We start from the raw sequence: 23,582 nt of genomic DNA, 5'->3' as shown, positions 1-23,582 counted from the left end.
TGTTTTTTACTTTAAGCTTTCAAAATGTCACTGACATCCTGATAAAAAAGGACAGTGGAGAGTCACATCCGTAATGTTTTAGCTGATTCTCTTGACCGTAGACGAGTCATTTGTTTCCTGCACGATTGAAAGGAACACAGCACTCAAACATGTCATCTCAATTCAACGGCATACATGATGGTTATGTGACTTTTCCAAAGTCCTGATCAATTTGAACAACATGTGGAAATAGTTGGCAATTCATAAATACTAGTGGTGTGGCAGACAGAACACAAGAGTACTAGGGGGAGTTGGGAAGAACATGGCAGAAGAATAAAAGGATTGTGCTTAGAAGAGAAAGAAAAAAGATGTCACAGTAGCCTAATCCTGACAAGCGGTACTTGGAAAAGGGTTGTACTAAAGGAAGTCCTGTTTCCACGGAGATTTAGAGATTTGAGGAAAAGTACTGAGCCTTTTCTGTCCTCTGCTGCCATTTTGATTAACAGATATAGGGTGCTTTGAGTTGTTTGCAGCATGTGGATGGATATACATTACACACGTGGTGATATCATTTTAAAAAAGCATGCCGAAAAGCTCTACCACGCACACAGACTTCCACACTCTCCACTTCGGGAATCCCCGACAGCACTTGACCGACCAACCGTAGCCCGTAAGCAATATGCAAATTTGAGGGGAAAAAACAGGAAGCAATATGCAAATTTGAGGGAAAAAAACAACAATCAAAAAAATAATCATATGCACTTGTCACATATGAGTAAGCAGAACCTACGACGAGTAATTCTCTACCGGATTCATTCTACCACACGGAACCTTTTCCACTCTAAGGGGAACCCGTCCATCGAGGCGCGAGGAATAAATCGCATATAATTAATGGGAACAGCACCGTGTAGGAAAAATTATTGCAGGCAACATCTCAGGTCTAATGAAGACGAATGGATGGCCCGGTTCCTGGGTAATGAATGAGAGCTTGATAATGGGGGAGTTCAGCACGCAAATCAAAAGCAAGGCAAAAAACTAAGATTAAATATAATACAACAACATAAAAAAAAGAAAATGTCTTAATGAGTTTGTTCCACTGTTTGGTCTTTGAAATGACTGGGCTTGTTCATTTAAAAGAGAAGCGTCTCTTTTAAATGAGCTCTTTGAAGAACTGGCCTTAGTTTTTCTTTTTTTTAACCCCATATTTTCACAAGAATATGATTTGATTCGCATCAATTTGGGGAAAGATTAAATGTACGGGAAGAAAGATTACGGAGGGGGCGCCCATACTTTTTCGTCTCGCAAGCTACTTTTCAATCGACCAAGTCATGGCGATCTACACCTCCCATCCCCCCACCAAACGGAACAACAACCGTGAGTGCAAAACAAATCGAACAACGAGCCTCTCGTCTGTCAGAAGTAGGGAGCCGTCACAAGCATTCCACACATTCTTGGTCGTTACCTCACTCTGATGACTGATTGGAGTCATCCAGAGTTGCTTTTGAATGAAATTAAATGTCCATTAGCTAGGATCGCTAGTCATTAGCACTACCAAGTTTTTCCCGCGGTCGACCGCGCATGACTTGTGACCCGACGTGATTTTCTTCCAATGGAAGGCAATCTACTGGCACAGCGGACCACCGCTCTGCAGGCTCAAACGGTTGCGACCTGTTGACAGAACTGTGAAGCCGAAGGGAGCGCGTAGCTGCCTTCTCCCCCCCCCGCAGCCCTCGGGACAACTGAGCACAGATCAACCCGAGTGATGAGTGGGAGGGAGGATTAGACCGTAACCACTACTAAGCATTACACAGAGGTGTCAAATCGAAGGCGAGACGACTTTGACTTGCATTAGCTCGTCTCCCTGACTCTCTGTCTTTTTGTTCGCCCGTCTTCCTGTCTGGCTGCCCATATTGTACCACTGATGGAGAAAGCCTCCATTGTTTTAGAGAAACGCCCGCCTTGGGGGGAAGGGGAGTGGGGTCTAAACACAGACAGTGACTTCATCGTTCCTAACCAACCGGCGGTTACCAGCAATGTCGGGATTCCCGAAACAAGGGGCCAAACGCAAACAAGGGTAGGCTTTGTCCAAAAGAGGCAGCCAGCGCTGCAGGGCAGGAGCCAGCTGAAAGCGAGGAGGGACTGAAGAAGTGCTGCGTCAGGATTGTGACAGAAAATATCAGCCAGACTCCACAGGAGGAGAATCAAGGAGGAGAGATCTGAAATGGGAGAGTGGGGGTGTGGGGGGGGGGGGGTTGCAGAGCTCAGGCAAGTAGGCCAAGGCCAAAGATAACAGGCTTTGAGACTTTTTCCAGTGGGAGGGAAAGCTACTGTGAGTGTCCTCGCGACGTGGTGAAGCTTTTCATGACTCTTTGCCCCACTCACATGTCCGGATATACAAATAGGCCAAGCCGTCTCCAAGCGCTTTATCTCAACATTTGAAGCCAAATCACATAGTTGACGGCATATTCAACCTTCATTTCTTTATAATGCATGTAACACTAGGCTCAATTTTATTTCTTACAGGGCCTGTAGGAAGGCTATAAAGTCGTTTATTAATATGAAATTTGATTTTCCAGATAATTATTCCTCCGTGGCATTGTGAAGGTTGGTTTATGGCGGTCTTCTTACTTCTTCACAGCACATTTTGTTTGAGCGCCCATTTCGGACAATAACACGACATCAGCGCGGTGGGCTTTCACACCTTTCGTGTACGCTCGAGGTTTGAGAACCGTCTGCAGCACCAATATGAAGAAAAAGGTGAAGGCCCAACACAAACCCAACTTTGGTGAAGCGTACGGTTTTATTACTGGACAAAAGCAACGGCACATACCGGATGCTTTCTGTAAGGTAAAGCATGTGACGTTTTCCTGTGTGTTTGGGAGAGATGGGCAGAAGGAACAGTCCCTCAAGTGTGCACAGTGAAGGTATCCTTTTGGATATATGAAACAACACGATCAGCTCTTGACATTGGCCGATAAAGTGGCCTTGAAAGATCTGCGACAGACAGACAGACCCATGTCAGCGTTGCCATCTCTATCGGGGGAGAAAGACAAAGAGCCCACCACTGGACTGGATTGCATTGTACTGGATTTTGTGACTCGGAGTTAACAAGGTAGCACTGTAAAGCTGCAGAAAACCATTGGTCGAACACAGAGGCAAATATTGTGAAAAGCACTGAACCAAAAGAGCGATGTCCGCGCATGTGTGCAGACATGCGAGTCTGTATACAGACTCTTCGCTGAATTGATTTAATACGCTCTGCTGAAGGCTGTGTGTGCCAAAAGAAATCTGTGTTTTTTATGAATAGAATAAGCTCTGTGGAAAACGTACACATTCGATACATAAAAAACAAAAGACCCAATAGTCGCAATCTAAGCTATTTGAGAGTAAAAATGTTGCGTTTGAAGAAAAGAACTGGAATACATTCCTTCTACATGCCCTCTCGATCCCTCTGTAAGGAAGGAACATCTTTCTTAAGGCTTTATCCACAGGGGGTAGATAACGTAGCTCTCAACAAAAGTCCCCGGTTCAATCTGGACCTTGTAATCCAATTATTTTGACACAACACACTGGTTAAACCTGTGTCAATTGATTAAGCCTAAACTTGGCTTATGATAAAACCTGTCGTCTCTAATTCTTAAATCACTGATATTTTCCTTATTTGAAAAGAGCACATATCTGTAAAAGAAGCCACGTATAATCGTATTACCTTTAGATACTATTATTATTATTGATTCAATATCAATGTTAAAAACTGCACCAAAATATTGGATTACCATTTAGCATCTATTCCTGTAGCAGTGTGTCCGAGCCAATGTTGAAAACAGTCAGAATAGCATAGATGGTTGACATGAATGTCTTTAAAAACACATACAGACTACTCACGGATTTACTCATATCTTATTAAAAATGTAAATAAATTACAAAGAATTGATCAAATTGTTTAGTCTTCAAGGACAATTAATAAAAGCAATGAAATGTGTAAAAAGTGAATGCACGTAATACTCGAGCCAGATATTTTAAAAAAATGAAGTCTAATTAGCCAACTAGGCCCGATAACCTTCAGGGAACTACTTATAGTCAGTTATGAACATGAGATATTGACTACAGCCCGTCATCTTCTGCAGTTCAGAACGCGTTCACTCCACTCTGTGTTCAGAAACTCACCCACAATGGACAAATAAAACTGTTTACTTTGAAATCAAAAGCAAGAAATAGAAAGTATCCCTTATCAATTCTCTGCATTTAACCCCACCCATACAGTGGGAGCAGTGGGCTGTTGTGATGGCGCCCGGCGAGCAGTTAGAGGTTGGGTGTCTTGCTCAGGGACACTTTGACATGGGTCCTGTAACAGCTGGGATTCAAACCGCCAACCCTACCGTCACCGGCACAACCTCTCTACTCCATGTGCCATGGTCCCCCCAAAGAGGATCACCAAAGGCCAATCGATACTACGGATTAACAGACTGGTAGCACGGGAAATCTGCCAGCACTGCTAATTCAAGACAACCATGTAGTCTTGTTTGAATAAAGACAAAACTACTAAGTGTTCAATTTATTGCACTAAATTGACAGACATTTGTGGGTTAGTGGAATCACTGCGTGGTAACAATTCTACCCTGAAGTATTGTGAAACGTGTTGGCGATAAAAGAAGAACTCAACAAAAAAACAGGGTTTTCCTTTAAGAACAAAATGTACACCTAAATCGGGCACTCTTCACACTGAATAGACCCAAGTTGACAGAATTATGTCTTCTTGTGCCATCCGTCTGTACCATCTCTGATCCAATATTTATCGTAGGCCAATGAGAGAGGGACTGGCATCTGAAAATGCAAGATAATTATATAGGCCAAGAGAAGATATTTGTTTTTATGTCTTAAATATGATTTTTATAGATGCTGGCAACCAGATCCAATAAATCGCTGTCGACTTGAAAGTGTGAGGCATTAAAAACTCCAAAGTATTAAATTAATCTCTGTTAGTCTTTAATTCAAGTGTGGGCTCACACCCTATTTGCCCCTGGAGAGTGCCAAGTCTAAGATCATGCTAAATTGCTCTTGTCATGTGTTTAAGACACTTGGCATTCTCAGCCCGGTGTGTTTAAAAAAAAAAAAAGAAATATATATATATATTTTTACTGTGAGCTGTGCGATTTGTGTCCAACACAGTGCAACTTGTTGACAGAATGAGCTCTTGTCGGACTACTTTGAATGTGGTTCTGTAACTTCTCCAGCCTGGGACCGGACACTAAGAGGACCGATACTGTGCTCCCATCTTAGTCCGGCTCTTACGTCTCTTGTCTACCAGTCAGTCCTGGTAGCAAACAATAGCCTGTCTGCTGAAAGCATTCACAGAGCTGTCAGTGGGCCCTGCCAATAATCAACTCTAATAAAAGCTGGAATGCATTATTCCACACAGCGGGAAGGAAACAGGAGCAACAGTTGGTACGCTGTGCCCAGGTTGACATAATCTTGCTTTATGAGTCTTCTGCGGTCTATTGTTAAAAGGTAACAGGGGACGAGCTGGAGCACCAGATAGGAAGCGCTCACTGACGCTCGTAACGTGAGGACGGGAATATTTCCTTTTCCTAAACGGGAATAGTGCTTGAACGGGTGGGAGTGGTCCTGATATCTAAACTTTAGACAACGTCTCATTGTCTGAGGGCAGGATTTCTCTGAGGAGTTTTAATCTTCTAAAAATAGTGCAAGGGCAAATAATCTTTTGGTCTTTGAGAGCAGGAGTGACTGGCCAGTGAGTGCAAGTCCAACGAAAATACAAAATGATGCATTTTGCCGTCCCACTATCTCCCTTTCTAGCATCCTTAGTCTACTTATGGTCCTCGGCACACAACACACTGGCTCCTGCTCTACACGTTAACATTAAAAGATGGGTCACAAATATATAGTTAACGTTTTTTTAAAAAGCTTAATCTTTTTAGAAAACAGCTCGGGTTGCAACTTTAAACGAAAGTTACTCAAACAGGAGGAATTTGTCGTTAGCATTGGACTATTTTCAGTGGCAGATTGATACACCATTTGGAACTGTGAAATATAAACTAACTGGTCATGGAGGCAAATGTTCCTCTAGTACACAGTGGGGCTTACTGATGTGTAAAAGAACTCTCGTACATTAGTAATTACTTCAGAATGTTGGGCTTTCTGACAATACTAAAGCACAAGTTTAATGCTTTAATACAAAGCTGTTAGCGTAGGAACAGTCACATCCCAGATTTTACAAGACAACCAGTCAATACTTCTGAAATTGTGGGACATGCCCCCCACCCACAAATAAAAAGCCTTCACTAGATTAGAGGGCTGGATTAACGTTCAAAATAGCCTTGTACACCAATCAAACCCCCAATAGAGAGCATTACTGTTCCCGGCGTAACTAGACAGAGCCTGTCCCTATTGCACACAGAGGAGTGCTGAGAAACATGTTGCTGCTGGATGTGGAGGCCATGGAGGCGAAGCTCGGGTCCCAGGTGCATACACACACCCACTGACAAAGGTGCTTAACACTGGGGAACTCCCCAAATGTTTAGTGCCCGCACGCATGACCGGACACGTCTAGACCAGACGAATAACGTATTACGCAGAGACGGTGAGGGTATTAGGTGTGTAAAGTAACAAGGCATATGCACTCTTATCTCACGGTAAATATTTGTGTTTGTGCTGTCAACAGTAATTCTGTATCAAAGAAGAATCACAAAGGGCTGCACAGTTTCTCCATACGTTTGTAGTACAGTCTGTTTTACATGAAATGTTTGCATGTAATCTATTTTTAAATAAATATAATAATAGTCTCATAACTGGGGGTAATATATCGCAGTTGAAAAATCTCTTATTATATTATTCATATAATTTATAATAATACACTTCTGATGTTATTTTCCATGCATGTCTTGTTTATCTGCCTCCCAGTCAAACAAACACTCATCACATCATAAGGCATCAATGTTGTCCTGAAATCTTCCAGAAATCTTGTGTCAAGCTGGCTATTGCTAAAGGGTAAATATCTGAAACCATTGACATATGGAGCCTGTTTTAAGCAAACTTTGAAAAAAAATTGAGCATTTCAATCAACTGTATTTGTGAGAAAAAATTTGAGGCAAAAAGCCTCTGAGCTTCACTAGTAGTGAATATGAGAGGAGGATTTTGCCAGCTGGAAAGAAAACACCATGCAGTGGATCTCTACGATAGAAAATCAAGAGGGGGGGGTAGGGAGGGAGGGAGGGTTCAGAAATGTTTTTAATCGCTGCTTGATGTAAAATATTATAGGACGAACTTATCAAGTGTTTCTTTGTCCCTTGTAGACCACCGCTTGTTGATGGAGAAGTTTATAACTAACTCAAGACCATGATCCTTTGTCAGGCCCAATTTTTTTATGGAACTCGGTTAAAGGGTGTAGCACGGGAACACGGAGGACCCCACTACCCTTTTAAAATCACAGGGCAGATACACAATTGGATTTGAAGTTTTAAGTAAGTCAAGGCGGTGCGCGGCTTGGTGGACGTCTACCCTTCATGGTGCTCTTCTACTTCCAGCAAGCTTCTGTACATTAGCACAGATATCACACCAGCATCTCATTTAAACACGGTTTATACTTTGCAATTGCTCTGAATAAAATGTCTTTATAAACATGCCACAACACAACCATGACATAATTTCCTCATTGTTCCTCACAGCAGACCACTTAATGTACAGGCCTTTTCTCACACTTATAATGTGCCGATTCCCAAGACGTATAAATCTTTTCCCTTTAGATAAGGCTGGAAGGCATTTTGTAAAAACGAGTTAGCAGTTTCAGGTTCATGCTCGTCTTGAAAGGCTGCTGTACTAGACGACAAGCCCTGACTCGAAACCGAGTTGGACACGTGCATGTACGTATAGCTGTCCTGTTCTAAGCCCAGACTACGCCAGTCCAACATCATGTACTCAGTTCCCATGATAAACATGGCATGTTCTATACTATTTAAAACTTTACGGTCTCTGCAGGATCACCACTGTTCAGTAATACCTCACACGCCGCCTTTTAACTGCTGACTGGAAGCAATTAAATCTTTAGGTTGGACAGCAGTTGATGTGTCAGAGTGGTTAAGTAATGATCACAGCTCCAAATCAAGATTTACTTCCATGTAAAAAACAAAGAAAACAATGGCTCCCTCTCAGCCCAAGATAAACCCATTAGACTGCAGACGCCAAGATTTTGGAATGGAAAGCTTTCAGATTTTTGGGAGGTCTCTGGCTACTATTAGCTAACATAAAATAATTTGCTGTTTGACATCATTTGAATGATCTTGATAGTGTGACAGTTGCCAATCATCCACTAGCCTCAGCGGTTGGCCAGTACTCAGCAGGTATCTAAGTACAGGGTGCACGGCTGGAAAAGGACACGTACAAATTGCCTAATTGCTCCCCGGGCGAAAATGTAAAACCATGGGTTAGAATGCAATGTAAGTCGCTTTGGATAAAAGCGTCAGCTAAATGACCTGTAATGTAATGTACACGCTTACAGACTGCTACTGACTGCCACACTTAACAGTCAAAAACAGGCCATCCTCGCTATCTACAAATTATATAGTGTGGAATATCACTCCCCAAAAAAACGATTATGCAGAGCTATGTTATGTTATATACAGCTTTGATCCGGCTCAAACCCAAACTGAACATTGAACATTTGTAACCACATTTGTAAGGCGATCATACCATGTAGAGTTGACTGCATGAATTGTTTAAATCCTGTCATATTTCACATTTCTCTGTCTAAACAGAAACACGGATAACTAACCCACTCGAGGCCCGGTGACAGCAGGGAAAAACCACGGGGCCATGCAGAGCGGCTAATGATACCCTCGGCCGGCTGTAAACAAGAGTTGTGTGTTGCTGAGACATCGAGAATCCAACCAGCTGCTGACAGAGGGACCTAAAATTAGCCTAATGTTTACCCCGACGGATCGCACAGCTCCCAAAGAGAAGTCCTTCTCCACGGATCTGAACCAACAGCACGCTCATCAGAGGTGGCACACAATGCAGTTCATACTGCCATTAAAAGACGAGTCATTGTACAAACACATTTGATCGCTTGATTCTTTTTGTATTTGGACGGTAAACATTTCCCTGGGGATAAAAGGGTAAATGAAGGACCTGCTGGGAACTAAGCGTTTTAAGGAGGGGGATGTACTTACTGAAAATGCACAGAAAAGAAAGAATGAGAAGAGGATGACCTCAGGCTGAGAGACAGACGAGGGAGGATTATGAGAGCATAACCGGCAAAAAACAGCCAGGAGATTGAGGAAAATAAACATGTGTCTGGGCGGCCGAGCACTGGCTCGGCAGAGGTGCTTCCCCTTATGGGAACAGCTGGATTTTGCGAGACGGTGAGCAATACTCCCCTCTCTACTCCCAGACTCTGACACAAGCAGGGGAATTTAGCTTCTACGTGCTGTGGGGCTTCAAATATAGCTCTACATAACTACATGGTAGTATCGTAACAACAAGGAAGTACTCAGTAGACTGCAGCTCTCATTAAGGCCCAATAATCTCCCTGGTCAACAGTGCACTGATTCCATTAGAGCCAGTGGACAGTACGTCCTCGTCATGACACAGCGGAATTTGATTGATTGGTTTAGAGCCACGAGACAATGAAAGTTACTTAAACGTGCATTCCTTCTTATGGACATCAGTGGGAGACTTTTAATGATCGTATAAATAATTGTATTAGATCTCACTTGTCTGCATGACTCTGCATTGCAATCCTGGGTTTATAGAAGTCTCAAAGTCTTAGTAAATAACCGTCACATTGTTTGTTTAGTTATAGAAAAAAATGTATCTGGAACTTCACGGAAGTGTCATGTTGAAACCACTTTTTGCGGCTGGGGGCTAATGCCAAACATTCAAACCACACCCCATTTGAAGCTAGACAGCTGTGATGCAATCAGTCCTACAAAACCAGTTCTCATACCACACAGGCAATTACTGTATGAGATTCTGGATGGTTTTATCTCAATGTTTTCTGGTAAGTTAAAAGTTAAGCGAACATTTTAAGAAAGTACACCAAATATGATAATATTTAAAAAGTTATAGTTCTACACTCCTTGAATCATATAGCGATGTAAAACGTGCAAAACACATCTCAAATTAAACGGAAAGATCCACATTATCATAAAAAACAGATTCACCTCTTTATTCACCTCTTTGATTGAAATATAAACTGAATATGCGTGATATGAAATGTACCATGTGAAATCCTAGAACAATCAAAAGCCATTGCAGGGGCACATGTTTTGTGTTCCATTGGTTTCCTAAGCGCTATGGTAGTAATTAAATCAAAAATGAATCAGTTTCGTTGTTATTCTTCTCTCTTGAGAAAGGATCCTGAGGCCTCAAGACGAAGTTGAGTTCTGCAACACTTGTGCAGGTCTTACACAAAGTACTACAGTCCCTTGATCTCGTTTCGGCTGGTTTGTGTGGGAATCATGGATTGACCGGTAATTGCAGATAAATAAACAGTGCACACGATGTCTAGTTTGATTCAAGAAATTCTCATTTCCAACCCCAAAACGATTAAACTAAAAACCTAAACTTTTACCTTTAGTAAACTAAAGGTAAACTAAAGGTAAAAATAGGCAACTCCCTCTCACTGTTCTGTAAGTGTTGGGCTTACTGCCGGCAGCTAACAACATTCCCAATACACACTTTAGCTGCTGCCAATTGACCAGACAGCTTAATGAGTTTAATCTCGTGTTTGGCAGAACTGTATGATGTGTCACGTGCCGCAACTTGACGACAAAGAGTTGCCATGGCATTGCGGCGCGTCCAAAGTTTGTCCCGTTTAATGACAGGTTTCCGATCGGAGCAACTGTAAAATGATCTACATATCGAATACATTTGAAGTCCTCCCTTGGTAATTATTGATTCTCCTACGAGTGCAGATACTCACCGGCAGTTCAGAGGGTTCGGGGAGAAACTCGGCATCCTCTCCAAAAATAAAATCTGGCGGCAATTCAGGATACTGTGCATTGAATATGATATCCCCTGGGAGGAAAGAAGAGAGGAATCATCAGCTGATTGGACACTAATATGCAGAACCTGAATTCAAAAAGTTTACTTTACTTTCTTGCCATTGTGCAATACAAGATGAATCTCATATGAGCTAATCATAATTTCAGCATTATTTTCACCCTCTCAGCAGAAGAAGATCATTTTGTCTCCGGTGAGCCTCAAAATGTCATTTTCTTTCAACCAGAGAAAAAAAAGTGTAATCTTTTTCTTTCATTAATATGGCAATCTGCCTCATTCCATGTGGTTTCAGGATATGGAGAGGTTTTTTTTTTTTTAGTGGCCTTATATTAACCCGGCTAGTCTTTGATCTGAAGCCAGCCATTTGTACTAGTAGTATGAGTATAGTAATGAGCCAACTACATATTTACCATTGAAGCCACTCAAATCCTGCTGAACAAGTCTATCTGGTAAAGATAACTGCAGATACTTTTAAAATGGCAAGTATTCGGCAATGCAAAAACCTATTAAGGTGCTAAAACACCACAATTGAAGGATGCATCGAGAGGAAAACAAAATAAAGAAATATAACTACAGACAGCAACTGTCCTTGGATGGAGAAACCAACAACATCCTCATATAATCCAATCACATAACATGCTGCTTTTGCTGGTACACAATGTTCTGATATAACGTTACACAAGTCTGTTTGTGTGCTGCAAGACTGATCTGTTCCCCTTTCTCACCGCTCCAGCCCCAGCGCGACGAGGTAAAGCACACACACATGGAAATAGTTTTATCCCTCCCAGTGGACAAAGGAGTCAAACGAGGAGACGAGAGGACGGGCTTGTAGATCGGTTTCAAACCACTGGCAGTCTGTCAGAGACATGCTGGCTCGGCTCCAGAGGGAAAAAAAAGGGAGGTCTTAGAAGTGCAACCATTCCAGGTTACATTTAAACACCGCTTTGTTCATACAGACGGCAAAGAGAAGTATCGTCTGGTCGCCGCATGCCGGGCCTTTCCAATTCAGCGAGAGCATTTTTCTCTTATTGAGGTCATAAGGGCTTAATATGAACAACAACAACAAAGGCCACAAATTGTTGTTTAGCAGTGCCAGTCACAGTGGTGAAGTGGGAGGGCTGGTCCAGAGACGGGCTGACAGCAAAGCGGCATCCCTGATTAAAACAGCGGGTGGGTAAACCAAAGATAGATCACATGGCTTCATCATGATGTACGTGTAAAAACCCTAATTTCACACGAGGTTAGATCACAGTGTATCAGTCCCCAGGGAATTTTTTGTGCCAGACATTAGTCAAAGATTCTAACTGACAATAACAAAAAGCAATAAAAGAGGCAATATAAAGGCGTAAGAAAAATCAAATAGAAAAATATAATTGCAATAAGAGTGAGGTAAATATAGAAAATACGATTCAGTAAAGAAAGTAACACTGGCAATGACATTGAAAAGCAATAAAAAGTTATTGGATATTTTTATTCTCAGTGTCCGATGTTCATTGGAGGACTCTCTGCATTTTTCCTTTGCTGCATATTCCTAAACCTTACATCTATGATTCAAGTTTGGCTACATCTTGACGTTTTGATCATATCTGCCCAGACAGATTTTTTGCAAAATAAGCAAAGCATACTTCCCTTTTGCTAAAAAAGTTGATTTTTCCCCCCTAACCAAGACCACAATAACTTCAACGACAGTTAAAGGAAACGTCACACACGTACTCTTACATTTCAGAATGTTCCCAAACTGCAGACCCAGCGTTTCCCCTACTGCTACTGCGCGTGATAATATTTGATATAGTGGGTGCTTTTATATTCGTTGGCCTTAACGTTTTAAAAGCCTTGATATCAAACATTATTTTGTCATTCAATTCCTACAACAGAAATGTCTCAAGTATAGACATTATGGTCTTTAACTCCTCATATGCGTTCATGATCATCCTCTGCATGTCTTCCTTTGAGTTTATTTGCCAGAAAATCATGGTTTCGGTGATCAACTCTCCCCCCTTTTGAAGTTGGACGGCCACGCTCAATGATCCTGATGGCTGACGTCTGGTTCAGATTAACGAGACTGTTTGTTTGAGAGCGGATCAGCCTGAAGTCTATCATCGGGTTAATGTAAACTGGCTTATAGGACATTTGATCGGCTAAGTTGGACCACGCAACGGGGCCCTGATGTAGCACATGTGTGCGTACATGTCAGAGCTGGCTGTCGAGCATCAACGTCATTTCAGAAAGAATCAAATAGAAAACATTGAAAACCACAAGTAGAATCACTTAACATTGTTTCAATGCTGCCCATCGGGCACTTGAGGACGATGTTCCAATGAAGCGTCACCATAATAACAAAACTATTGTTGTTGTTTTTGTGCTTGTAAGATTCCTGTGGGTGCTTTAGGTCCTACTTCTTGCTTATTAAAATGCTAAACATTCCCATGTTGCTGTTTGGTTAATTGTACATTTGGTTCCAGTGGTACAGTGTGTTTACATTTTCATCCCTCGAGTTAAGGTACCACGACAGGTCAGGATGTCTCCACAGTCTTCATTCATCTCTGTTGTGGTTATATAAAGGTTCTTTTGAAAAATGAATTTATTCATTTATGCACCAGGGTTCGAGATTGAAACCACCCGTCATCTTCTAAGTGGATCTCTTGAAAATAATCAAGGCTGGATTGATTGAAATGTTGTATTTGAAATCAAATTCAGCAGTGGTCTTTTTCTTTTTTTCGAATAACATCCACATTGTTCGCCTACACAATGAATCAATTAACCTGAGCAGTCGGAGACCGGCAAATTGAAATGCTGTTAGCACTTTTAGGGAACAAAGAAATGGAATCCAAATGAACTAAATTGTTCAATCAGTTATGGTTATTTCATTTGTGTCAAACCATCAAACAGGTTTCTGCCTTGGTAGATGAAAATGTGAGCGCTGTGCACAATCAGCTGACCTGAAGCCCATGTGCTGGTTGTGGGGGGATTTATATTGTACTTATTCAATAACTTGAACTCTGAACAAATGCACAATAGGTCTGGTCATCCAAACTCCAAACTGAAAAAAAACATCTATTATAGAGACCATAACAATGTTTTGATCTCAGCCTTGTGGATGCCTGAGCAGACGGAGGAGGAGATCATTGGGGATGTCAGACCTCCAAACCATCATGGATATTTCCCACAGAGAAGTTCAAAATATTCATTTCCACCAATAATCAGAATCGGACAGGAATCAGAACTCCTTTGGACGACAGAAGTGCACCAACAGATGTGATTCCTCTGAAAGGGTGAGAGGCTGTCCAAGGGCAGCGTTTCAGACTGCCGCTCCGATGCTGGCCACGAACAAACCAGGTTCTTCTACTTATTTCATTTGTAAATTGTGTTTTTTTTAATCAACATAACCGTCATCATGTTAATTTGCCTCATTTATTTACATTGGGGTTACATCCATTATAGTTGTTTATGCTACTTCCGATAAAATACCCACACCAAACTGCTCGGATTCATCGGCTCATTTACTCACACTTGAGGGTTTCTCCAGCGTAGGGGATGTGGAGCTTGAAGCGATCGCAGCAGGGGCCGGGGGTCAGAGACGTACAACTGAACACGGGAGGTAACGGAAACAACAGAAGACATAATTAATGTAAAAGCCGGAGGGCAGTGGGCAACCTGAAAGTCCAGGAATAATTCAAAGCACATTGTTTTTCTGACTGTACCGGTGCAAACTAAAAACCGTGTTCTTAACAGCTGCTCCACTTTCTTTTTCATGTAAAACTCTTTTGTGTAGACGAGTCCCTTTTTAACTGATGTGCCTTCTGTAACTCAACGTTCACTTCATACGAGAACACGGCGGTACACACAAAGGAAAAATGTATCGACCTAAACTTTTAATGCATTCAACTTTTCAAAATCAACTTCATGACTGACGTTTTAAAAGGATTTAGGTTATGCCCATTTATTTTCTCCCACTAAGCCTGCATGCAACGTCTTGGGGGTTAGAATTAACAAGATTTCTCATTTTCATTTTTTCAAATGTAAAATCATGAATAATAGAATGAAGGTGTATTGCTGAGACATCTGGTAGTGAGAACATTTTATTTTTTGTGAATTCAAAGAATCTGAAGATTCCCATTCTGTAGCAGAAAAAAATATTCATTTGTATTCATGCCATTAATGTCTCTTTCTAGGATTTAGTTTTTATTAGGGTTAGGGTTGTTGTAACGGGTGAGGTTTGTGTTGAAGAGGGCAGGTGGAACAGATTCCAAACTTTGAAGAGACAATCATTATTTTTGTATATTTCTGTACAAATCACTTAGGACAAAAATGGACAAAGTATGAACAGCCATTAAAGCTGTAAATAAGCATTGTAAATAAAATGTTTACCTTTAGCACAAAGCAATGGTGGTGGTTTGACCCTTTTTTTGTCTTTTTTAAGAGAGCAAAGACTGCATCGTGTTTCTCAGGGATTGTCTATTTTCCTGGCATACAAGAGCATACATTATGATATCAGAATCATTTTAGTAGTCTTTAATCACCATTGTAAGTGTGAGCAGTCAGATAACAGGAAATATCAGAGATGTTGTAGGAAATATGCTAATATCTAGTTAGTACTTCAATTTAAAAAAATTATATATATATATATATATATATATATATATATAAATAAATAAATGTACAAGCCTGTGTTGATGAAAAAACATAACTTTAAGGAGCATTTCGGTATAGAGATAAAACTGAGATAGTTGTCTTTGGATCAAAGGAGGAACAATTCAAATGAAACCAAACCAGAGATCGTGGAGTCAGAACTGAATTTCAAATGCCACATTAAGACAATCACTAAGTCAACCTATTTACACCTTAAGAAATATCAAGGATGAAAGGACTCATGGTTCAGCATTGTTTGTAAAAGCTTTACTAGACCACTGCAACGGTGTCTTTACTAAGAAATCAATTTGAGTGCTGCTGCTGCTTCAGTCCTCATGAAGACCAATGAAATGGATCACAAGACCGCAGTGCTGCCGTATTTACAAGTGAATCGATTTCACAATAATACTGTTGATTTTTAAGCACTTCTCTTCAGTCACACACCTCTGGTGTCTTCCTGAATTGGTCTGCTTTCTGTCCCCAGAGTCAACACAGAACGCGCCGAAGCGTTTAGTTTCGAAGCACAAACTTTGAAAATACAGTCGAACTATGTCGCTTAGATGTATTGAACCAATCTTACATGAATGCAGTGTTTAAATTTTTCCAAAGAGCTGAAGAAGAAAAGAAAAAAACAGGACCAAATATTGAAAATGTAAACTATTATTTTATATAATAATAAAAATGCAACATCACAGCAGTGTAAAGCTCAGGGCTACCGGGTGGACACCTCTGCGTTTGTTTCACGTGTTTAAGTCCTGCTCTCAAACTGCTCCTCACCCAGTTTTGAGGTCTGTGACACGGAGCAGGCTCGTGGAGTCGAGTCCCACGCGTCCATTCCGCACGACGCTGGACAGCAAGGGCCGCAGCTCGGGTGAGATGCGGTGCAGCGCGACCTCAGGGGACACGCTGTTCATTTTATCCACTGCTGCGGGGTCTGTGGAGAGATGCGACCGTTCGAGGAGATGCTTTACGTAGCATGTGACACAATGGAACCGTGCATTTGCGTAGACAATTCAAAAGGACGTTAACTAATGTCTCATCTAACGTCAACGTAAGTGACAAACGGTGATTATAAAATAGCATTTCACCATCGTACGACGTGTACGATACTGCAGTGGTTAGCCTCTGTTAGCTTTCCCCGGAAAAGAGCGTCAAATTCCCGCAATTTGAGAAAATAGCTTGGCAAAAGAATAAAGTATTAATTATTGTCCATTTAGATACAACACGTAGTGTGAGTTACAGTACCTGAAACACCTGTAAATCATACAATTCAAGAATTAACTCCAATGTTTACTTCAAGCTCTCACATTTCCGGTACATGTTGTTTGGGTCCTTTCGGTAGCCGTGGACTCAGCAGTCTATAATAATGCCTGTTAGCACAGAGAGTGTTTTCACTACCTGCGCCATATATTCCTGTTATATAGAACTCGTACACATCTGTTTATTTTTTTAAATTATGAATAAATGAGTATAAGCAAAAATAAATTCCTACTGCATTCATTTGGTGGCAACAATGGATCTGGCAACAGCTGTGACGTCAGGGAGCTGGCATGTTGCACTTTGACCGTCACTTTTCTGTTGGCTGTTTGACTTATAACCGGTTATAACGCGACAAGAACATAAATGCAAGGTAATTATTATGCTGCATATCTGAACAACAATTGGTCTCGACGAACCTGATTTGACTTTAGTTTTCGTTTTAAACTGGATCAAATTAGCACATAGAGGTATTGCAATATGATCAGTGCTATTTCCACAACAGTGCAATGGAGCAGATTTACAACTGGGAAATTTGACTCATTGGGCTGATTCAGATTAAGTAAGAATACCCCGGAATGATGAAGTATTCATTGGAAACGGCTGGCAAGATAAATGTAAAGCTCATTATTGTCTAGCAATTACTGGTGGGGAGTAATTCATTCGATGATGTTGTGTTATTGGTACAATGTTTAGCTACAGTTGTCTTCTGAGTCTACTGCAATGGTTAGAACAATGTGGATAAAAGAGCCTTTGCAAACTCAGTGTGTGTGTTTGGGTGGACCGAGTATATAAGGAGTATTTCTATCATTATAGCCATTATCTAAACTCCTTTACTTTTTTTTCAACCTTAAATGGTCAAATCATTGTTATAACAATCATTATCCAGCCGAATCAGATATGGCCGAAATATGTAATCTTACATGCCATTTTCTTGTGGATTCAGCTCATGGCTCAGTCTAAATAGTTTAAACCACTCTGCACAAGCATTCAGACTAAATGGTTTTAAACACATGAATGCGGCCTTTGGAGAGAATGCTTTCTTCATTCCCCCCAAAATGTGAACCTGAACCTTTTAATGATGTATTTTTTCATGCATTTGTACTAATTTCTGTGTCTATAAACACAGATTGAGGTCAATCTGCTTCATTGTGAATCCACACTCAAATTTCACAAGACGGGTGGAATTTGCTCATTTTAAGTGATTGAACAATGCAGATCGCAAAATATTCTCCCGCAGTGGAGTTTTCTGGGCGAGCTCTTGGTGCCTGCTGAGGGAAGACAATATGCTGCGAGGTGTGGGAAGAGAGAATTGAGCCATCGTGCAGCCAGCGGCCAGGCTTTCCAAGTCCTTCACTGCCTCGGCAGAGATTTGAGGAGATTAACGCACTCGCATTAGCTGCGATACAAGCCGAGGATTGAATTAATTATAGACTTTTGCTGGGCCGCGGTGCAGTCACGTGGAGTAGCATAGAAATGCCCCCCACCTCCCTCATTCCCCAATAAGATTGGAACCCATCCAACTCAGCCAGCGATGAATGCGCTATTTTTACATTCTTCCTTGTTCAGTCAAGCTAATGCTAATGTGGGAGATAAATAATATCAAGTGAATTTTTGGTTTGGGCTTTTGAGAAAACAAATTTACATATTTTGCCTGAAAAGAGGAGGCCATGCTATATATTTTGTTGTTGTTTATGAATAGCTTGTACTGTAAAACAGTAAAGTAAGTAAAAAACTGGACAAAGACTGAGGAATTCAAGAATCATCACAGTGTCATTTAATAGAAGAATCCTTAAAGATTTCAGGTCAATAAATGCGTGTTACTGCTGTATAAATAACTTGTTTGTGTCTCAATCAGATGTCGGAGGAGGCTTTTGACGTGATGGTGGTCGGCTCCTGTATGACTGACTTGGTAAGGTGAGTAACTTTACTCCTCTAACGCACTAGTAGTTGTTTCACAAGTTGACTGTAAATACTCCCAATGTTTCACAAGGCGGCCGAGCACAGAATCGCCAGTTAAATCAGAGTTCAGGAAACGTGCTTCCTCAGGTCGGCCCAACAGGAACTAAGACACGTTTTTTGAATATGTATAGTTTTTAATACTGAAAACCAAATGTGAATGCATTACATGTCTTACGACCGGCTTGCACACCTGTAGGTAAAGGTAAAACACTTATTTTAGTATTGGGACTAGTATTTCAAAAACAGGTATAGGGCTTACCATATGCATTTAAAGGCAGTGGTTTTGGACCCCCTCAAAGACGTCACAAGATAAGTATGAAGAGCACAATTATATTTACTTCTTGCTGTCTGACTTCAACTTCTGTTTTGTCTGTGAAATTATGGGCACTTTCGCCTCTCTGAGTCACAAAAAATCCTGCAACTGTGGAAAATGTAACTCATCAGTTAGACTAAATCTCTCATTATGTTCACATGAAGACCATAATCTGTGGATAAATGTTACAAAGGTAAGCAGTGCTTCACTTGCAAGTGTCTTACCAACAACATTTCCATATGCCGAAAAGGTGTGCATTTAGCTAGTACCAGCATTCATCTGAAAAATCAACTTTTTGATGAAAACCAAAGAGCAATAGTGTTTAGCCAGAGCTGCAATCATTACCAAGCCCAGCTCAATAGCGTGAAAATGTGTACTGCAATAAATCCGCACGTGTATATTTATTTTTAATCTGTTGAAAGTCAGCCGGAGACGAGTGATTTCAGCCAATCTGTAGCGCTAATGTTAGTTTAATTAGCAGTTTAATTCAGACAGAATATTCATGAATCCAATCTAAAATTTCAAATGACTTTTTGTCAAGGGAACCAATGCAATGCTCACTTCCAGGTTGGTCTACAGGTCAGCCACCTTGTCTTATGTCTCCATCCGTCAGGCATAGCAACAATAACCAACAAACGCTCAGTTGCCTTTTGCTTTAAACGTATTTCCTATTTACCACCATTTTCCATCGGGTATTCTATTTTAAAATTTAAAGCTTGTGGAAAAAAGCCCTACAGGCTGAATGGTATTTTCCATTACTGAAATGGTCTGCACAGTAATGAGAATATAGGAAGTGGTCTAAACTTAGTTGATGGCACTGGCTGCCTTTTCAATACTTGTTCTAAACGCCCAACGTCCCTCATCTAAAACCTTGTGTGGTACAACAGCTTTCAGACCATTAGGCCATAACAGCATGAAGACTTCTTGTTTAAATATAGAGGCATCTGTCCATCTTTCTTCTAATGTTTTCTGTCAGAACAACAGATACAATGTTCCAGCAGGTATTTATTGCTCTAGGAAGTGTGACCCTCACAAAGCAAATCGGACCCCGGTTTTAAAAGCCCCAAAGTGTGCAGACGATCTGGCTGCCGCTCATAGAAATGTTAGCGTTGCATCACCATCGTAGGTGGTGAGATTTGCCGAACCTAGTAGCATCCATTCCCACAAATCATTAGTCATCAGCAGCAACACAACGGGTTAGTCAAAAAACAATTCGTCAGCCTCATTTACTGTAACCGCTGTGAGGAGTGACACAATCTAGATGGATGAGTGGAATGCATTTACGGTGCAGTGTTGTGTCTGCGCTGGGCCTCGTTGTCACAGCCTCTGGAGTGGGCTGCTGCAGCCTGTGTGACAATTGTGTCATACATCTTGTATTATATGTTTTTGTGAGAAAAATAACTGTAAACCAGCTGCCAACACCTGGAGTCTCAACCGAACAACAGCAGAAAATGTGCTGGCGGGAGAAAAGTTATGTGTGCGTGTGCTCTATCTCAAGGTGTCACCACACCGTTGTACAACTCATCAAAAACATATGCCTTCTCCTATTGTTTTTTTTGGGGGGGATGGAAGGTTGATTTGAGCTTTTTGATTTGTTGATCATTAGCAATTCAAGCAGTGACTTTCTGCTTTGAAAGGCAGGCGTTGAATTAAGACCCTAATGAGCTGACGGGAAATGTGTGTGTAAGACTGTGTGTGTTTGTGGAATGGGGCTTTTTGGACAGGGGTCAGAATGCATGTAGGGGCGGGTAGTTGTAATACTTTAGCAGGCCTTCAAAGTGACATGCATGGCAGTGTTTGTTTCGGCAGCACGAGTTCAGTGACAAACAAACACAAAAAACACAAATCTCACATTCTCTTGCCCGCTTCCATCCAGACCCCCACAAACACACAAGTGTAACTGGCATCCCTTTGGCATTTGTGCGACACATGTAACAGTCAGGCTTGTACTACGCTGCTGTAAGACGGCCGGCCGTCTGCCTGCTGTCTACAGTGCACAGAGAGGAGGAGCGGCACAGCCTCTGCGGCTTTTAACCCATTGTCAAAGCCATAGAGTGCCCCCTGCTGCCTCACTCCACCGAGACACGGTTCACCTGCTCAGTTTCCCAGCAGATGCACCACAGGAGCATTTCTGCCGAAGCACAGGGAACACTTTACCTCGTGTTTTTAGACTGAAGCTCCATGCATGCACCTACAGAGGACGGCCCCAAATTTGTCCACTGATAGAAAATTCTTCTGCAAATCAACACATTTTTAAGCAAAAATATTATTTATATCTTTTCAAATGTAGGTTTTTTCTGCCCCTAACTGCCCCCTGGCCATTTTCAACTCAGTGATGTGCTGTGGGATTCTAATAAATTAAAATTACAAACATCCCTTATTCTGTACTCTATACCGATCTGCGTGCCGACTTTTGAATGTAAGCTGGGACGGTTTCCATCAGCGCAGACCAATTCAGACACAGAACAGTTTGACAGGTGGCCTGTTATTATACCCGCTGATAGAGGCCACTTCTGACTGCCAAGTAGAAAATAGCAACACGCACGTGTCTCCAATTGAGCGGTTGGACCACGCAAAAATAACCACGCACGTCGTAATCCAACTTCTTGTTAGAAAGCACGGCTTAACATGACCGCATGCTGTCTCCGCGTGAAGGGGCCTCCCCCTTGCCTTGATTTCCTGGAGCTTCCGTCAAAGGGACCATCGCAGACGATGAAGGTTTGTATGAGTGATGCATACAGGTTTGAAAAACATAGTGTATTCGTGCTCATCTATCAGCACACTTTGTGTATCTGTATGTTCACTTCGGAGCTTGTGTGTTTGGAACTGGAAGGGAGCTTACGTTTAAAGTTTTCCAACAACCAGTATTTCAATTTTGTTTCTGTCCACTGCTCAGCCGACAGCTGAGGAGGGACTTTCATAGTGACGGCGGAGAGGGAAATGGGAGCAAATAAACCACGTCATCGAAACACCTGCTTCGCTGCCTTTTGGGTTCCATGGGAGAAAACGCACCGAGGTTGCACTTTAGCACGTAACTGCTCTGTTGGTTTGGCGTAGTCACCACAGACAACAATAGTCGAGTGTCTCTCCGGGCATCACAATGTGTGGGTGGGTTTATTTAAGAACGTGGAAATATGATTATTTTACCTTCAGTTATCCGGCTTGAGCTGGCTGTTGGCCAAATGTTATGTAGTTTTACAAAGGTTGTGCTCTTTGTTTGTTACAATTGTAGGAATACCTCAATAAATGTAATAAAAATATAAAATATAACACAAAACAAATCAGTTTAAGGCAAAAAACTGATTAGTGACCCATGCATTAAAACATGCTTAAGATGTTTTATAATCTGCTTATAGCCCTTTATATTCAAAGTTACAACATTGAATAACAAAAAAACATGCTTTAGATAACATAGAATGCTTTTTTAAATAATCTGAACACAGTCATAGTTATATGAAGTATTTTACAAAGTCAACCATATTATACACAATCAAGAATACAATACTCCGGGTATTATAGTTCACATAATTTCAATGTATCACATGATATTTAAATACATTTTTACAATGTATTGTGATGTGAATATAAACTGCCCTAATTGGATAGGGTGTGTAAAGTTTGTAAAGTACACATTTAAGGAAGATAAGGTTTCGTATGTCGCATGGTTGTTAAGGGAACAGGATATTTTATACTTTACATAGAGTAACTGATTATAATGAAAAAACACCTATGGGAACTATGGTACACAATGATGCTTGCAAAACTACAGAAGTTATGAAATGAGTATGGTCCCTTTGAGTAATAATACAATATTTTACAATGTGTTGTGATAATTGTTTTACCAATAGTACCAAATGTTCAAGAGAAAGTGAGTCGTATCAATGCCTCTTGGTACAATTCCTTCACCCTCTCCCTGACAAATAGCCACCCTGTCTGTCGGCATGGTGCACTCCTCTGAAGAAAGATGTATAGACTAGCAGATAAACTGGAATATCTACTAGATTAAGTACAACATTCCACCAGGCGTGGTTCTCATTGTCATCTGTAGCTGTTTCTCCCTGACTGACACTGGGAGAAGACTGTCCAAACACAATCTGCTTATGTACACCTCTGTAAACATGCTGTCCCTCTATAATCTGAACTCAAAACCTAGGTGTGTATAAGCAATGCTGAGTGGTTATTTCTTTTACTGTCCTCCTTGAGTTTTAGTTAAACACACAAGATCAAATGTGTTATTCAGTGAGCTTTATAGAAGCAGGTGTATTTTGTCCTTTGGGAACAGGCCAACTGTTGAGTCAGTATGCTAAGCTAAGCTAGCCAGCTACAGACAGCAGTCATGTTTGGCATTCAGACAATACAGTGGTGTAACACCAAGGCCTGGTCTTAAATGTTTCATGAAGAATGTATTCCTTTTTTAATATAT

At 41.2% G+C, this 23,582-nt stretch overlaps 2 protein-coding genes across 7 annotated transcripts in view; one reads left to right on the top strand and one right to left on the bottom strand.

Moving 5' to 3' along the window:
• babam2 (BRISC and BRCA1 A complex member 2) overlaps positions 1 to 17,007 on the bottom strand; it is a 60,006-nt gene extending 42,999 nt beyond the window's left edge. Inside the window, exons 1-4 of the mRNA XM_040199050.2 lie at positions 16,873 to 17,007; positions 16,405 to 16,561; positions 14,507 to 14,583; positions 10,919 to 11,013 (exon numbers count right to left, since the gene is read on the bottom strand). Coding sequence (XP_040054984.1) covers positions 10,919 to 11,013; positions 14,507 to 14,583; positions 16,405 to 16,541 — 309 coding nt within the window. The 5' untranslated portion in view covers positions 16,542 to 16,561; positions 16,873 to 17,007. The remainder of the gene's footprint in view (positions 1 to 10,918; positions 11,014 to 14,506; positions 14,584 to 16,404; positions 16,562 to 16,872) is intronic.
• rbks (ribokinase) overlaps positions 16,508 to 23,582 on the top strand; it is a 26,024-nt gene continuing 18,949 nt past the window's right edge. For 2 of the 6 annotated variants that reach the window (XM_040199055.2, XM_078089107.1), the window contains exons 1-2: positions 17,249 to 17,501; positions 18,743 to 18,801. In XM_040199055.2, the coding sequence (XP_040054989.2) occupies positions 17,463 to 17,501; positions 18,743 to 18,801 (98 nt within the window). In that variant the 5' untranslated portion in view covers positions 17,249 to 17,462. Of the gene's footprint in view, positions 16,679 to 17,005; positions 17,502 to 18,742; positions 18,802 to 23,582 lie in introns of those variants that run through there. The other 4 variants (XM_040199053.2, XM_040199052.2, XM_040199051.2 and 1 more) reach the window with 4 other exon arrangements.

Source organism: Gasterosteus aculeatus, chromosome 15, assembly GCF_964276395.1.
Source record: "Gasterosteus aculeatus chromosome 15, fGasAcu3.hap1.1, whole genome shotgun sequence".
NCBI lineage: Eukaryota > Metazoa > Chordata > Actinopteri > Perciformes > Gasterosteidae > Gasterosteus > Gasterosteus aculeatus.
This window is presented reverse-complemented; position numbering and strand designations above follow the sequence as displayed.